Source organism: Trichomycterus rosablanca, chromosome 23, assembly GCF_030014385.1.
Source record: "Trichomycterus rosablanca isolate fTriRos1 chromosome 23, fTriRos1.hap1, whole genome shotgun sequence".
NCBI lineage: Eukaryota > Metazoa > Chordata > Actinopteri > Siluriformes > Trichomycteridae > Trichomycterus > Trichomycterus rosablanca.
Genome location: NC_086010.1, coordinates 3,172,003 through 3,191,073, shown reverse-complemented (window position 1 = coordinate 3,191,073; position 19,071 = coordinate 3,172,003). Strand labels below are relative to the sequence as shown.

General features: G+C 44.5%; 1 protein-coding gene across 1 annotated transcript in view; it reads right to left on the bottom strand.

The window, feature by feature from the left end:
- Positions 1-19,071, bottom strand: part of LOC134300751 (raftlin) — a 59,051-nt gene that overhangs the window by 15,521 nt on the left and 24,459 nt on the right. The window contains exons 7-8 of the mRNA XM_062985173.1: positions 8,319-8,425; positions 1,223-1,326 (exon numbers count right to left, since the gene is read on the bottom strand). Coding sequence (XP_062841243.1) covers positions 1,223-1,326; positions 8,319-8,425 — 211 coding nt within the window. The remainder of the gene's footprint in view (positions 1-1,222; positions 1,327-8,318; positions 8,426-19,071) is intronic.

Below are 19,071 nucleotides of genomic sequence, written 5' to 3'. Positions count from 1 at the left end.
TTTTGAGAGTTAATTAAAGAGTGCAGACTGCTTCTTTTTATATATATGAAGCCCAACTAAATTCAGGGGAAAATGTGCTTAAATTCATGGTTTATAAAAATCACAGATTTCACTGATTTTATCAGCTCCATTTACCATATAGAAGCACTTTGTAGTTGTACAATTACTGACTGTAGTCCATCTGTTACTCTGCATGCTTTGTTAGCCCCCTTTATTGCTGTTCTTCAATGCTCAGGACCACCACAGAGCAGGTATTATTTAGGTGGTGGATCATTCTCACACTGCAGTGACACTGACATGGTGGTGGTGTGTTAGTGTTTGTTGTGCTGGTATGAGTGGATCAGACACAGCAGCGCTGCTGGAGTTTTAAATACTGTGTCCACTCACTGTCCACTCTATTAGACACTCCAACCTAGTTGGTCCACCTTGTAGATGTAAAGTCAGAGACGATCGCTCATCTATTGCTGCTGTTTGAGTCGGTCATCTTCTAGACCTTCATCAGTGGTCACAGGACGCTGCCCACGGGGCGCTGTTGGCTGGATATTTTTGGTTGGTGGACTATTCTCAGTCCAGCAGTGACGGTGAGGTGTTTAAAAACTCCATCAGTGCTGCTGTGTCTGATCCACTCATACCAGCACAACACACACTAACACACCACCACCATGTCAGTGTCACTGCAGTGCTGAGAATGATCCACCACCTAAATAATACCTGCTCTGTGGGGGTCCTGTGGGGGTCCTGACCATTGAAGAACAGCATAAAAGGGGATAACAAAGCATGCAGAGAAACAGATGGACTACAGTCAGTAATTGTAGAACTACAAAGTGCTTCTATATGGTAAGTGTAGCTGATAAAATAGACAATGAGTGTAGAAACAAGGAGGTGGTTTTAATGTTATGGCTGATCGGTGTATACATATACGTTATGATGACATACATGATACATGTATGTCACGTAAAGGATTCTACTCTTTACTTTTAAAGCTCTCCATGGTTTGTCCCCGGTTTATCCTGGAGGGCCCTTCAAATCCCCTCTCACTCCCTAAGGTCCTCTGGTGGCAGGTTCCTCTCTACGCCTCAGTGGGTGGCAGATCTTTCAGTGCTGGAACTTTCTACCTCAATCTCTGTGTGACAAACAGTATTTCTGTCCTTCCTATCCTGTAAAGCAACCTTGAGATTGTAAAAGCGCTCTATAAATACATGCCAAAATGAGCTGGCATTACCTGCCGGTCTTGACGATCGGTGTGGGCAGAACACAGGTGAGCCTCCAGCCGAAGGAAGCCAGAGACTGTAGCAGAGGGATGTAGTCGGTCTTCACCTGTATACCCTGCACAAAACACAGATTCCCAGTCAGAATTACTACGCATGTGGGATCAAAAGTATAATGAGGATCGGTCAGAAGCCACAGAGTCACGCTTAGAATCTCGGAATCAGCATCAGAATTTTAATTAGAATTAGAATCAGAAGTAGAGATACATTTCTGAGAGTCTGAATCAGATTAAGGTCTAAACTTAAAAGCATTATATGAGTTAGATTCATATTATAGCCTCACATCATAATTACAGTCAGAACTACAGAGTAAGACTCAAAATCAACATAGGAATCAAATGAGAGTCAAAGCAGAATAAGTGAATCAGATTCTGAATCATAATTAGATGACTCTTTAGTGTCGGAATCATGACTAGATTCCGAATAAGCAAGGGATGCATTACAGAAGCTATTTTTGGGCACGTCAAACTATTCTTGCTACACCGCTTCTATAACACAACGCTAATGAGGTCATTTTATTTATTTTGTATTTATTAGGATTTTAACGTCATGTTTTACACACTTTGGTTACATTCATGACAGGACAGGTAGTTACTCATTTTAAGTTTAATGTCAAACACAGTCATGGACGATTTTGCATCTCCAATTCACCTCACTTGCACGTCTTTGTACTTTAGGAGGAAACCCACACAGACACGGGGAGAACATGCAAAATCGACACAGAAAGCTCCCGGACCGCTCCACCTGGGAATCGAACCCAGGACCTTCTTGCTGTGAGGTGACAGTGCTACCCACTGTCCTGGCACTCGCGTGGTGCAACAGGTGCCACTGACCTGGCCGGCGCTTAACAGACACAGTTGGCCGTGTCTGAGGGACAGAAGGCCGTATGGGTTCTGCTGACTGACTGAGGAATAGAACAGGAGAAGTATGGTCAACTGTGTGCTCTAAAGCTCTCTGTATGAACACTATATATAAACAGTTTATGGCCAAAAGTATTCGGACAGAGTATTTGATCTGTGGTATGACTGGGTACTGATGTTGGTCACGAAAGCCTCAGTTGATGTTCCAGTTCATTCCAGAGCTGCTCAGTGTGGCTGAGGTCAGGGCTCTGTGCATTAATAATCGAGTATTATAGATCTTGCTTTGTGCACAGGAAAGAGCCTTCCCTAAACAGTTGCTGCAATGCTGAAAGCACATAATGTTCTTTATACAATTGATTTAATGATTTTTGTTGCTGGGACAATGCAAATAGGGATTTTATATCCATTTCAGAAGCATTGTATTGTACACTCTTGAATCAGTGTAAATTATAATAAAATATCTAAAATGACTTTTTTTTTTAAAGCGATACAGAATTCAGTTTTATATTCAGCAAGTTTTGTACTTATAATATGTGCATATAAAATGTGAACCTGTTAAAAAGACATAAAGTTTCTCTCATTTTCAGTCCCGGCACATCTCGCTCCATGATGAAACATTAAAACTGCCGTGGCTAATAAAACTCCTCCACTTCCAGCTCGTCTACCGTTTTAGTGGATCTGAAATCCCGAAGTGCCTTTTTATTAAATCAGTGACGATCACGGAGGCCGTTCATGTAAAGGAAGTGATTTACGAGAGATTGAAATGAATCTATTTTCTCTCTCGGCTTAAAGCGAGCTGTTTTTGAGCCGTTTGTGGTTTTGTCGAGGTCACATGTTCACTCATCTCGATAACAGCGCAGTCAACAAGTTACTGTGGTTTAACTGCACCTGTACTCAAAGAAAGTCATGTTGCGTGTCAATCCGGCTTTTTTACACACACACACACAGACATTATACAATACACATACCCAAATCTGCACACACACTCCTGCTACGCACAGACCCAGATCTAAACACATACACACCCCACTTTATGCTATGCACAGACCCAGAAGTGCACACATACACACTCAGGCAGACACATACACACACATCTTATATCTTATACACACTTATGCTACGCACAGACCCAGATCTAAACACACGCACTCCACTTCATGCTATGCACATACCCACATCTACATACACGCACTCATGCTACGCATAGATCCAGATCTAAACACACACACACCCACTTCATGTTATGCACAGATCCAGAAACACACCCACACACACACACACACACACACCTTATACAATGCACAAACACAAATCTGCATACACACCTTCATGATATGCACAGACCCAGATCTACACACACACTCCACTTCATGCTATGCACAGACCCAGAAACACACGCACACCTTATACAATGCACAAACCTAAATCTACACACACACACACACACACACATTAATGCTATACACAGATCCAGATCTAAACACACAAACACACACACACACACACACACACACAGACTATACAATAAAAAATACAATGCAGTAATCTACGTACATACACACTCATGCTTTGCACAGACCCAGATCTAAACACACACACACCCCACATCATACTATGCACAAACCCACACACACACACACACACACACAGACCTTATACAATGTACATACCCAAATCTGCATACACACCTTTATGCAATGCACAGATCCAGATCTAAACACACACACTCCACTTCAGGCTATGCACAGACCCAGAAACACACACACACACACACGCACAGATCCAGATCTAAACACACACGTACACAAACTCAACTTCATGCAACGCACAGATCCAGAAAAACACATACACACACTCACACACAGTCCTTATACAATGCATATATCCACATGTACACACACACACACTTTTATTCATTGGATAACGATTCCACTGAGAAACTAAAGGACAGATCTGATTAAAGTCAGAGATCATTTGCCTGAATTATCAGTGACTTTCCTTCTATAAGTTCAGCTGCACATGGATTCACACAGCGTGAGCGTGATTTGTCCTCTGAACATGTGACCGCCTGTTTTTCTCACCTCCGCATGAGCTGGATGGAACACTGTTGCCAAAGGACACGTTTTAATGATCTTTCAGCTTTTTCTGATATCACACAGGTCTGACGTCTGAGTCGACCTTCAGACTTTCTTTCATTCCTTCACTGTATGAATCTGAGATTTTTTTATAGCGCACGCTTCATCGCGTGCTGCATTGGTGCCTCGGCGACTCGTTGGCATCCTACTCTGATTTCTGGTGACCAATATCACCCTTACAATCTGTACTTTATAATGGCTGTACTGGAGCCCATAGCTTGATTAGGCCAATGGCCTGAACTATATATTTATGCTAATTTACACCCAGGTCTTGTTAAGCACAGGCCATTTGTGAGGCCAAAAATGCCTTGACATCAAGCGGGACTGGACCAAGCAGCCTGGTATCACAGCTTCAGCAGGTTTGCCAACAGAGGAGCTGGCAAGTTTGAGGGGGAGAAGCCGTGATGAATAGAAAACCTCCCACCTGGAGCAAATTAACGCTTACGAGGTGCAAGTGTTTATCAATTTAGAGAACCAGACACATGAACAATTTACACCTCCGTGCCCCCTTTGTCGGCCAAAATGGCAACGCAGAGGGACACGGCTACTTCAGCAGCTACCACGTTACAGGTTAAGACTCTGGACTACCTGTGAAAGGTTGTGAGTTTAAATCCAAGGTCTGCCAAGCTGCCACAGTCGAGTTTTCGACGGGTTTTAACCCTCAGCTGCTCAGCTAAACTGTAAATTTTACTCCAATCAAATCAAATGTAATGGATGTAAACTTATTGGAGGACACTTTTCAGGGACCGGCCTTGGCTACTCCACAATGCATCCTATTCCAGACAGCAGGTTATTAACCAGAATAAGCAAACTAGATTTATATTAAAATAAAGTGTGACATCAAGTGTTAATGAATCTTAAAGCACCTACATTCATGATCATTTGGTCCTGGCACTGCTTGCGAATTGCTCCAGAGGTCGGGGGTAGAAGCAAAAAACTGATATTCCTCTATGCGACGTAATGCGGGGTTCATTTTATCCCTCTTTCTCACTTTTCCTGTGCACTCTAGCGACCTCTGCCTTCCACATAACAGCATTGCTGGCCAAGCAGGGCTGCAGGCTAGTAAACGTTTCGTCAGTGGCCAGCAGTAGATTCATACGTGTATGAATCTACAGCATGTATAGAGGACCATGGACTACTTTGTGTAATTTCTTGCACTTGTGTCAGTGCCTTAACCAGACAATATGAGTCGCTGTTGCAGCAGCAAGGGGTCGAATCCCCTTCAGATGTGTCTGTTGAGCCTCAGTGGTGGGCTAAAATACTAGACCACTGTGCACATTTACAAAAGCGAGATGTCCTTGAAGGTGGCCGATTGTAGATCTAGGAGTCTTGGAGGCACCAGTTAACATTTTGGGGTTCCTCCTTAAAGATTTATTACAATCCTAATGTTCAGTCTAAATGCAGGATTGTTAAACATATATAGTTCGGTTATTTGTAATGAATCTGAAGAGCAAATGTACTTTTCTGTGAAAGACTGAGAGTGACTGGTGTTGGTGAAAGTGCTGGAAAGATCTGCCGGTGTCAGACTGACATTTTGCAGTAGAACTTTTGCAGTAGGTGTTACTGAAGTCTGGATGATGCTGTTTTTAGAGTGTAATTACCAGCTGGTCTGCTTTAATTTGTTCACACCACGCGCTCGCTTTCCCTGAACCACCAGCAACTTCTTTACATGTGATCCTATAGAAAGGTGGTCAGAACTATAGCTTATTTAAGATTTAGACACTGCAAATGTTAAAAGAATACTCATGTAGAAACGAAACACTGGCCTGACACTTCTTAGGGCAGCGAATTCATGGTTATTTATGTACAATGAACTGTAAATAGACTTTCTTATTTTTTTAAAGAGCCATAGTTGCTAACATAATGGAAAAATGAGCAATGCAGCCGCACAGGTGGCGCAGTGGTAAAAACACACGCTGGTACACCAGAGCTGGGATCTCGAATGCATCGTATCGAGTCTCAGCTCTGCCTGCCGACTGGGCTGAGCGGCCACATGAACAGCAATTGGCCTGTTGTTCAAATAGGGGTGGAAAATTAAGCTGGATAGGGTCTTTCTCATAACTAATGCAATTATGACCTCTGCTGGCTGATTGATGGTGGAAAGAGTGCTGTCAGGGTGTGTCTCTCCGTACACAGTGCTGATCCGCACTGCACTCGTCAAAGTGTAGGTGACAAAATGCATACGGCTGTTGCCCACGTGAAGGAGGGGGCGTGGGTTAGCTTCGCTCTCCTCGAGTGGGGATCGGCATTGGTGGAGAGGAAGCGTGACGCAATCGGGCGATTGGACGCGCTAAAAAAGGGAGAAAGAGGGGGAGCATAAAAACGAAATATAAAAAAATAAATGACGATTTGTCTGACACTGTCTAGGTCCCTGTTTAGTGTACTTGTTGAACTATATTATTTGGGACACAGCACAAATGATGCATTTTATCAGATGCATAAAAATTCAAATGTAATTACGTAAAAAAAACATGCTCCTGTTTGTACCCATAACATCCGTGAGCTAATGTAATATATATGATAATAGAGGGCCAGTCTGCTTTTAATGATTCAAATTATTTATTTATTCTGTCGAATCCCATCTGTACAAAAGATGCTTTTGAATTGACTATCTGTGTTTTACAATGCTGCTTTTAGGCTGAGCATTAGGAGGCTAATAATAGTTCCCTCCTCACTGGCTCGGGGCTAATAATAAAATGTTGCTGAGGAGTAAATCTTTAAGGATTAGGCCCCGTGGGAATTGCCAGCGGGGAAAAAAAAGCTGGCTGGACACTGATAAGGCCGGGTCTTCATTGCATTATACGTCCAAGGTTGCCTTGTCTATTGATTTTCTTCGGGGAGCGGGGAATAGAAAGCGCACTCGATTTAAATTGCATTGTACGCGGCGAGGCACGGTACGGCGTGGCGCTAACGTACCCTGTGCCATGCGATGCGGTCTCGTGACAGGTTCTTTGTGCACGATGAAAATTAGCCTACGTGACTTTGTCAGGAAATAGACTGACAGCCGAATGGAAAAAAGACGTCAAAACAGGAAATTTAGGTGGTTCTGCGTGTGCTGCTTTAATTCAGCTCGACTCGACTCAGATCTGGAGTCGTTTTTACACCTTTTTAGTCTCACGAAGCAACGAAGCAGCTTCCAATCACAGCAGCGTGTTAGGCTAATGATCCGGGAACGTTTCATGTCGGTGTGAACTTGGTCTGAAGCTCTGATATTCTATGATGTACAATAAGCACAGATATGAATGCGGGAGTGAATAATCAGCGGCGTCGTGTTCTCACTGTGCAGGCAGGTCGGAACACAACGTGCCGCACAGGAAATGGAGAAAATGTGATAGAAAAACAAAGTGAAAGATTGATGTAGTGAGCAAGAAGGTGCTGCTCGGGGAAACTGGTACCCTCACAGGATGTGGCTACGATTACAGCTGCCTCGGCACAATAATGAAAAAAATCTGGTCTAACCTTGTCTAAAAAAAATCTGAGAGTTGTTATTACTGTTTATTTTGTGTTTAGCCAGACGTCGGGACTCCCACGTGTTTAAAACATGTTTTAGCATGTATGAGGGTTCTTCAAAAAGTTTCCGCACTTTTTTTTATCTGTATTTACTCTATTTATTTTTAACTTTATTTATTTCTGTGTAAATCATCCTTGAGCTTGGTTAAAGGCGCTATATAAGTGCAACCTATTATTATTATTAAGAATTTCAAAAACAAATAACATCACTTTTTTACATTGTCACCTTCCGATGCATTTTCTCAGCGTCGTACCAACTCTTTAATGCCATCAGCAAAAAACGCTTTTGGTTAAGCGCGTAGCCACTGATGCAGCACTGCTTTCACATCATCATCAGGTCCTTCTTGCTGTGAGGCGACAGCGCTACCCACTTAGCCACCGTACCGCCCAGGTGGAAATCAGATGGAGCTAAATCCTGACTTTAAGCATCATGACCGATTACTCCTCCTCCACCCTCACCGTTTATAACCAAATACAAATAAAATTGGATCTGATCATTTTTACCACATTAGATTAATATAGTGTAGTGAAGCGAGCTCACTTACGTTAATGACGGTCCACTGTTCCACCACGATGGCATCGTAGGGCGTGTTTGTGTTAGGTTCTCCCTCCTGGAAGATAAATACGCTGTCGATGAACTTGGGTAGTTGATCTAAAGAAAAAAAAACAGAAGAAATATAAGAGAACTGGGTCAAGTGGTAAACCGAGAGAACCGGGGGAGTTAAGTGGTGTTTCGGCTCCGTTCTGCAAACACACAAAGGGAAAAGTGTAGGGCAGATCAAGAGAGATAAAGAGAGAAAGTGCGTGGTAATGAAGAACCACACGGAGAGTAAAGACACCTCAGGGTACCATTTGCGCTCCTTTAAATTGAAATGGCTCTTTAACTAATGACGCACTGCTCTAATTAAGAGCAAGCCCTTATGAATCAAGGATATTGGCCCGCGCTCAATGCGAAGTAGAGAAAACACACGGGGGTTCGTTCCTGCCGTCGCTGTTCTCGGCCCTGACCGAGATCCATCGCTGCGAAGTGTACAGTTAATAAGCTCGGCGGGGGGGCCGTACACAGCCCGTGCACCGGGGAGTCTGGTTTTATTCTGGGTCAAGCAATGTTTCCTGCTCTCTCATCCCGGTTCCACCGGCTCCTCTCTAATACTGTTTGTGTCTGCTCGCTAAGGCTCTTCGGATTTCATTAGCCGGTCCCTGGAAAGGGCTGGTGCGGTGGGGGGCGGTGGAAAATGGACAGACTCAGGAGAGACAGAGGTAGAGAGAAATGTAGAGGGACAATAACCGCCTCCATTCCGCTATCAGGACAAAAACCTATTTAAAGATCAACTTACTCAATTGAAGACATCACAGTGCCCTTTTCAAACGGGGGTTATTGTTGCAGCTATTGTACGTCAGGGATAATTGGAAACGTCCACTTTTAGGACCCCATCGATGGCTTATAGACCGTTGAGGTCTTTCCAATCAGTGCGATGCTGATTGAGACCATGAGTGAAAGGAAAGTATAAGCAACTCAACAGGCTTCGATATCCTGATTGAGATCTGCCTGGGTTATACCCAACTGGGTCTTGTTCTAAGGGCAGTTGTAGACTAGTGGTTAAGGTGTACTGGACTAGTAATCATTTTAACAGATGCCTTTATCCAAAGCGACTTACATTACAGTTACAGTATACAGTCTGAGCAATTGAGAGTTAAGGGCCTTGCTAAAGGGCCCAACAGCAGCAACCTGGCAGCTGTGAGGCTTGAACCAGCGACCTTCTGATTACTAGTCCAGCACCTTAACCACTAGGCTACAGCTTGAGCAATAGAAGAATAGAATAGAATGCCTTTATTTGTCATATATACATATACACGTGTATTGGGGTCAGGGCGCAGGGTCAGCCATTGTACAGTGCCCTGGAGCAGACAAGGGCCCGGCCGTGGCCGTATGGCAGAGCCAGGATTCGAACTCTCAACCTTTTGATTGATAGCCCAAAGCTTTACCCACTAGGCTACCTATAACCCAAACCCTCAATTGCTTAGACAGTTCCTAAACACATAATTTCTTTTCATTTTATTTTAGCTGTTGTACTGGTCAGGGTGTTTGTGGTTTATCCTGGGAAGCACTGGACACAAGGCAGAAATCTCAGGGCTTCGGTCACCATCAGACATAGCCATAGATGCCTGCCCATGTTTACTATAAATAACAGAATGCTGTTTCACTTAGTGTCTAGATATATATTCTTTTTTTAAATTCCTTAATATCAATCCCAATATCAGCTTGTTTTAATGTTTGTGACAGGTACATCTAAAAAACTCGCTAGCCTCGTTGCTTTGAGGTTCGATGCGACTCACCTGAGACTCGTTCTACATGTCGTTGCTTTGTAATTACATGCAGAACCTCTGCACTTCACCAAATACGTTCCTTGTTTGTGTCGTGTCCTACTTCTAAAGGTTTCTAGATTCCTTTTTAAATTTTAATCCCAGTTTTCCCTTCCATTCTTGGATGGATGTTTTGGATTTGCCTCTGCGTTTGTCTGCTTACCTCTATTCTGGATTATTCATAATTCTTAACATATTTCTTGATTTCCAACAGACAGTCTGGGAAGAAAAGCCCCGAAAACACAACAAAAACAGACCATAAGTTCCTTCCAATGGACGCTAAGCTACTGATCACCCCCCTACATAAAAGACATATGGGATACTCAAACCGGAAACATTCCTCACCATTAACACCCAAACCAAAACACAACCAGAAAACCAGGACAGGTATTTACTCAGTACCATGTACTCGTCTTTGGTCCCTGTGTTCCGTTTTGTGCCTGGTCCTGTAGGAACGCTGTTTTCTTTCAATAAGTACTTGTATAGAGCTAAAATGACAGTAAAGCCTCTTGAATCCTGAATCCTGAGATCAAGTGGTTCTCTCTAGATGCCGTATCAGCCACACCAGTCGGACACACTCACACTTAATAAAAGGTGAACGACCCCCTGCTGTGAGACGTGTACATAACACTGTCCATGAAACACTTGTTGACCGAATACTCCAGATACACACAGATAATCCCGAAATCAATAAAATGTTTAAACAAGAAAACACCCCAAGAGTACGGACACAGGACTGAAACCACATATCTGATATATATATATACAGATTAGGCATAACATTATGACCACCTTCCTAATAATGTGTTGGTCCCCCTTTTGCTGCCAAAACAGCCCTGACCCGTCGAGGCATGGACTCCACTAGACCCCTGAAGGTGTGCTGTGGTATCTGGCACCAAGATGTCAGCAGCAGATCCTTTAACTCCTGTAAGTTGTGAGTTGGGGCCTCCATGGATTGGACTTGTTTGTCCAGCACATTCCACAGATGCTCGACTGGATTGAGATCAGGCAGGGCACATCATCCTGCTGAAAGATGCCACAGCCATCAGGGAATACCGTGGACATGGTCTGCAACAATGCTTAGGTAGGTGGTAGGTGTCAAAGTAACATCCACATGGATGGCAGAACCCAAGGTTTCCCAGCAGAACATTGCCCAAAGCATCACACTGCCTCTGCCGGCTTGCCTTTTTCCCATAATGCATCCTGGTGCTGTGTGTCCTCTAGGTAAGCGACGCACAGGCACCCGGCCATCCACATGATGTAAAAGAAAACGTGATTCATCAGACCAGGCCACCTTCTTCCATTGCTCCGTGGTCTAGTTCCGATGCTCACGTGCCCATTGTTGGTGCTTTCGATGGTGGACAGGGGTCACCATGGGCACCCTGACTGGTCTGCGGCTATGCAGCCCCATACGCAACAAACTGTGATGCTCTGTGTATTCTGACACCTTTCTATCAGAACCAGCATTAACTTCTTCAGCAATTTGAGCTACAGTAGCTCGTCTCAACATGGCCCTTCATTTATGATGCCAACATAAGGCTGATGGGTCACTAGGAAGATTTATGATGTCACTATTCTGTAATCATGTTTTACGGAAAACATTCCTGGAGTGGACTTTGCTTGAGAGTGAATAGCTATTCCGAATGTGATGTATACAAATATACTTTAGAGTACCTGTATCTCTTCTCCTGGGAAATTCAGCCTCACCTGAACGGCTTCGTTCAGTTGTTTTGTCCTCTCGAAAAGCAAAGACGGGCCAAATATGTGTGAGAATCCTTTCAGAGGAGTATAATACCTCATTGGAAATTCATACGCCAAATACTGGTGTCTGCACGGAATCTGAATATAGAAGGAACAGCGTGAATAGTTATGCATATGAATGTGTCACAGCTGTGGATACTAATCCGTTTCTGATGAGGCCGGGGGAAGGGAGGCGAGAGAACCCAGGCGACAGGAGCCTTTTAGTCCACGTTGTCTGTGTGATTTGAGGTTCAATGGACCAGGAACGATACAGCGTGGGTTCACGTGGCTTTCCTGTGATGCCTCCTTGACGAATATCTTGTTTTCATCCCCAAAATCCAGCACTGCGTCTCCAGATTTGATAAGATATGCAGATTTCTCTACCTGCTTCCCCTTGAGGTGCCAATTAACCTCTGTATCCTTTAGTGAGAATGGAACAATCATATTTGAGGTACACGGATGAGGGTCAGGTCATTCTGACCTGCGAGTACCAAGGTGATAATTACTTTCCGCTGAATGTGTTATTTAAGGTCGTTGAAATACTATTTGTTGAATAATAATTATGTTTTTTATTCCAGAAAGAAACTGTTGCAAATGTCAGAGGAAATTATCTGCATTAAAATGAAGGAACCAGTGTGAATTAATATTCATAATATGTAAATTGGAGTCGAACTCGTGTGCCCCTGCCATCCTAAACTTACCCTTTCCACCGCTACCTTGCTTTCTCTATGCTAGCCAGACGTGCCCAGTTTGGGATTTAATCAGCAGAACAGCTTGTGTAAAGTATTTGGACACCCCATTTTAAACTAGAGTAACCTCTGTGTGAAGGCTTCTCACAAGTCTTTAGAGTGTTTATGTGGGAATTTGTGCCTATACCGTCAACAGGTGACAGCGTTTGTATGGCTGGGCACTGATGTTGGTCAAGAAAGCTTCAATTGGTGTTCCAGTTCATTCCAGAGCTAGTTAGTGGGGCTGAGATCAGGGCTTGCTTTGTGCACAGGGGCACAGTCATGCTAGAACAGGAAAGGACCGTCCCTAAACTGTTGCTGCACAGCTAAAAGCAAGGACTGAGAATAGTCCACCAACCAAAAATATATCCAGCCAACAGCGCCCCGTGGGCAGCGTCCTGTGACCACTGATGAAGGTCAAGAAGATGACCGACTCAAACAGCAGCAATAGATGAGCGATCGTCTCTGACTTTACATCTACAAGGTGGACCAACTAGGTAGGAGTGTCTAATAGAGTGGACAGTGAGTGGACACGGTATTTAAAAACTCCATCAGCGCTGCTGTGTCTGATCCACTCATACCAGCACAACACACACTAACACACCACCACCATGTCAGTGTCACTGCAGTGCTGAGAATCATCCACCACCTAAATAATACCTGCTCTGTGGGGGTCCTGTGGGGGTCCTGACCATTGAAGAACAGCATGAAAGGGAGCTAACAAAGCATGTAGAGAAACAGATGGACTACAGTCAGTAATTGTAGAACTACAAAGTGCTTCTATATGGTAAGTGAAGCTGATAAAATGGACAGTGAGTGTAGAAACAAGGAGGTGGTTTTAATGTTATGGCTGATCGGTAATAAGGAGATCTAATAGAATAGAATAGAATAGAATGCCTTTATTGTCATTGCACAGTGCACAACGAAATTTTTTGAGCATCTCCTTGACGGTACATGTATGTACACACAGACATACAGTGTATCACAAAAGTGAGTACACCCCTCACATTTCTGCAAATATTTCATTATATCTTTTTATGGGACAACACTATAGACATGAAACTTGGATATAACTTAGAGTAGTCAGTGTACAGCTTGTATAGCAGTGTAGATTTACTGTCTTCTGAAAATAACTCAACACACAGCCATTAATGTCTAAATGGCTGTCAACATAAGTGAGTACACCCCACAGTGAACATGTCCAAATTGTGCCCAAAGTGTCAATATTTTGTGTGACCACCATTATTATCCAGCACTGCCTTAACCCTCCTGGGCATGGAATTCACCAGAGCTGCACAGGTTGCTACTGGAATCCTCTTCCACTCCTCCATGATGACATCACGGAGCTGGTGGATGTTAGACACCTTGAACTCCTCCACCTTCCACTTGAGGATGCGCCACATGTGCTCAATTGGGTGTAGTCCATCACCTTTACCTTAACTGCCTTGCTGAGGAAGCTGGTCATCTTGGAGGTTGTGTTTGGGGTCGTTATCCTGTTGGAAAACTGCCATGAGGCCCAGTTTTCGAAGGGAGGGGATCATGCTCCGTTTCAGAATGTCACAGTACATGTTGGAATTAATGTTTCCCTCAATGAACTGCAGCTCCCCAGTGCCAGCAACACTCATGCAGCCCAAGACCATGATGCTACCACCACCATGCTTGACTGTAGGCAAGATACAGTTGTCTTGGTACTTCTCACCAGGGCGCCGCCACACATGCTGGACACCATCTGAGCCAAACAAGTTTATCTTGGTCTCGTCAGACCACAGGGCATTCCAGTAATCCATGTTCTTGGACTGCTTGTTTTCAGCAAACTGTTTGCTGGCTTTCTTGTGCGTCAGCTTCCTTCTGGGATGACGACCATGCAGACCGAGTTGATGCAGTGTGCGGCGTATGGTCTGAGCACTGACAGGCTGACCTCCCACGTCTTCAACCTCTGCAGCAATGCTGGCAGCACTCATGTGTCTATTTTTTAAAGCCAACCTCTGGATATGACGCCGAACACGTGGACTCAACTTCTTTGGTCGACCCTAGCGAAGCCTGTTCCGAGTGGAACCTGTCCTGGAAAACCGCTGTATGACCTTGGCCACCATGCTGTAGCTCAGTTTCAGGGTGTTAGCAATCTTCTTATAGCCCAGGCCATCTTTGTGGAGAGCAACAATTCTATTTCTCACATCCTCAGAGAGTTCTTTGCCATGAGGTGCCATGTTGAATATCCAGTGGCCAGTATGAGAGAATTGTACCCAAAACACCAAATTTAACAGCCCTGCTCCCCATTCACACCTGGGACCTTGACACATGACACCAGGGAGGGACAACGACACATTTGGGCACAATTTGGACATGTTCACTGTGGGGTGTACTCACTTATGTTGCCAGCTATTTAGACATTAATGGCTGTGTGTTGAGTTATTTTCAGAAGACAGTAAATCTACACTGCTATACAAGTTGTACACTGACTACTCTAAGTTATATCCAAGTTTCATGTCTATAGTGTTGTCCCATGAAAAGATATAATGAAATATTTGCAGAAATGTGAGGGGTGTACTCACTTTTGTGATACACTGTATATATACACATGTATTTACAAAATAAACATATACACATCTAGATACAGAAATAAACGTGTGGTTTTAAGAACTTTCCAGAAAAGAAAAGAAGAAGAAGGTTATTGCACGGTCTCTATAAATTGCACATTATTTCCTAGGATGTAAAGTTTGATAGTTTAGTGTTTTTATGGCGGAGGGGTAAAAGCTTTTCAGGAGTCTGGAAGTACGGGCCTTGATACTCCTATAGCGCCTACCAGAGGGCAACAAGGAGAACAGGTTGCAACAAGGGTGAAATGAGTCCTTTATGATGTTTGTGGCCCGACGCAGGCATCGGGTTTTGTAAATGTTCTCTAGTGAAGGCAGCTCAGTGTTGATGGTTCTCTGAGCTGATTTGATTACCCTCTGAAGAGCCTTCTTGTCAGCCTCAGAGCAGCTGGCATACCACACCAGAATGCCATGGGTGAGTATGCTTTCCACCGTGCTGCAATAGAAGGACACCAGTAGCTGCTTGGACAGGTTGGCCTTTCTTAGTGTCCTTAAAAAGTAGAGCCGCTTCTGTGCTTTTTTCACTAGAGAGGTGGTGTTGGTGGTCCATGTGAGGTCCTGGGAGATGTGTGTGCCTAGGAATTTGAAATTAGACACTCTCTCTACTGTGTTTCCTCCGATGTCTAAGGGTGTAGGTTCCTCTCTCTGTCTCCTGAAGCTGATGACCATTTCTTTTGTTTTAGAGGTGTTGAGTGCCAGGTTGTTAATGGAGCACCATTCAAACAGTTTGAGGACTTCTTCCCTGTAGGCAGACTCATCTCCATTCTGTATTAATCCAATTACAGTGGTGTCATCTGCAAACTTGATGATTGAGTTTGTGCTGTGGGTTGGTGTACAGTCATGGGTGTAGAGGGAGTAAAGAAGAGGGCTCAGCACACAGCCCTGTGGAACTCCAGTACTCAGTGTCAGAACAGGGGAGAGATGGGCCCCCATCCTAACAGACTGTGGGCGGTTTGTTAAAAAGTCCTCAATCCACCTGCATGTGTGCTGGCTGACACCCAGGTTTAGCAGCTTGGATACCAGTCTGCTGGGAATAACTGTATTAAACGCAGAGCTGAAATCCACGAACAGCATCCTCACATATGTTCCCTGATGTTCCAGGTGAGTCAGTGCCACGTGGAGAGCAGTGTTGATGGCGTCTTCTGTTGACCTGTTGCCTTTGTAGGCAAACTGATGTTGGTCCAGGGTGGGCGGGAGTGAAGACTGTATGTGCTTCAGAACCAGTTTTTCAAAGCACTTCATCACCGTGGAGGTGAGAGCCACCGGTCTGAAGTCGTTCAGGCTGTTGATTGTGGCTTTCTTTGGAAGAGGCACAATGGTGGCAGACTTGAAACATTTAGGGACAGTGCAGTGGGACAGAGAGAGGTTGAAGATGTTTTTGAACACCTCTGCCAGTTGATATGCACAGTCCTTAAGTACCCTCCCTGAAATTCCGTCTGGGCCGGTCGCTTTCCTGGGGTTCACACTGCGGAGCACTCTCCTGACATCCTCTGTACTCACAGTAAGTGCTAGGCTGTCAGCAGTTTGCAGTGGTGCTGTCCTGTTCTCTGCTTCCTCCACTGCAACCCCCTCAAAGCGTGCAAAGAAATAATTCAGTTCCTCCACTAGTGAGTCACTGCTACTGGTGATTGTGTTTTTATTGCCTTTGTAGTTTGTGAGGTGGTGGATGCCTTCCCATGCATGCCGGGGGTTGCCATCACTGAAATGGCCCTCAATCTTCAGCCTGTACGCTGCTTTTGCGTCTTTGATGGCTCTCTTCAGGTTGGACCTGGCAGTGCTGTAAAGTAATCCATCTGCTCAAAACTGTCTGATCATCCGCTTCAACGGACAAGAATTCATGTGGTCACTTTCACAAATATGCTTACTTGCTTGTTAAAGACACTAAATAAGCTAAGGATTTAACATTTTCTGCTCAAATTGTTGCACTAATTACATAAAATGTAATGAAAACATTAATTAAATTCAAGAAAATTACAAATGAGAAGCATTTTCACTAGCAGCATCAGACATTCGCTCCCACCGTAACCGTCATATTTTTTACCACTCGCTGTGCTTTTGTTTGTTTATTCGCACAAATATCGATGCACGCGTGACATATCGAGCGTTTTTAAAACACAATTTACAACTCTATCACTATAAAAGCGTGGACGCGTCAGTGTGACATTCGCAGATACGAGCGAGAAGAACACTAGCGGTAAACAAGTCTCCGGCAGGGTGGACTCGGAGACTCTGAGACGAATTGAGAGGAGCAGTGGAGCAAAACGACACGCCGACATCGACAATCAAAAGCCTCCACGGTCCAGAGGAATCCATCAGGAAGTCATAATCCATCGCCGAGCTCATCTCAGAAGCGCCTGTGGAAACTCAGATCGGAGACGATATACATCCTTAGCATTCAGGCGGCGGAATGAGATGTGGGCCATGCTGCCTTCCCAGAATCCTTTGGGTATCGTTCTCCTCTTAGTGTATATGGGAGATGATCCGGGCGTATCCTCTTATTAAATCGGAGGGATTTTGGTTGGTACAGTCAAAGATTTACGTACATTTGTGAGGGGCAAATCTGTCATGACATTTACATTTTCGGCATTTAACAGACACTTTTATCCAAAGCGACTTACAATCTAAGCCATTCAGGGTTAAGGGCCTTGCTCAAGGGCAACAGTGACAACCTGGCAGTGGTGGGGTTTGAACCAGCAACCTTCTGTTCACTAGTCCAGTACCTTAACTGCTAGGCTACACTGTTTTATTGTGGGTGTTTTTTTGTGGTTCTTGGATAGCATCTGACTGCACTGTTCTTTAAACTGTTGGGCCCTTGAGCAAGGCCCTTAACCCTCAATTGCTCAGACTATATACTGTAACAGTACTGTAAGTCGCTGGCACAGTACTGTAAGTGACAACCTGGCAGTGGTGGGGTTTGAACCAGCAACCTTCTGCTTATTAGTCCAGTACCTTAACCGCTAGGCTAAATTGCACGTTGTATTGTAGGTGTTTTTTTGTGGTTCTTGGATAACATCAGACCACATTGTCCTTTAAACTGTTGGGCCCTCGAGCAAGGCCCTTAGCTCTCAATCGCTCAGACTGTATACTGTCACAGTACTGTAAGTCGTTTGGATAAAGGTGTCTCCTAAAGGTCAAACTAGTCCTATTTATAAGAGCACCAAAGAGAGTGGTCGAAACCCTGCGATGGATCGGCGCCCTGCCTTGTGCCCAGTGATTTTTGGTGGAACTGGACCTGCCGTGACCCTGACCAGAATGAAGTGGTTGATAAAAATTGTCCTGGTCAGTGTCATGGTGGGTCTGATTCATTGGGTGAAAGGTAGAAAACACCACGGACAGGTTGCCAGATATATACACACACACACTCATATTTACACTCGGGCGACACGGTGGCTCAGTGGGTAGCACTGTCGCCTCACAGCAAGAAGGTCCTGGGTTCGATCCCCAGGCGGGTCCTTTCTGTGTGGAGTTTGTATGTTCTCCCCGTGTCTGTGTGGGTTTCCTCCGGGAGCTCCGGTTTCCTCCCACAGGAGATACAAAATTGTCCAATTATATGTAATATTTCCAGTTGGCCTGACTGCATGTCTTTGGAATTGTTGGAGAAAACCGGAGCAGGGAGAACATGCAAACTCCACACAGAAAGGACTCTGTCTGCCCTGCTGGGGAATCGAACCCGGACCCTTCTTGCTGTGAAGTGACAGTGCTATCCACTGCACCACCGTGCCACCTCGGTTGAATCATACAGTCACAAATGTTTTCTGTAGCTGCAGAAATAACGGAGATGGAGTTCCTCTAAGTGTATGTAAACTTTTGAGCGCGGCTGTAGTTCCTCACTGTAGGAGTGTGATGATGATGGAGAAGGCACAGCGGAGAGA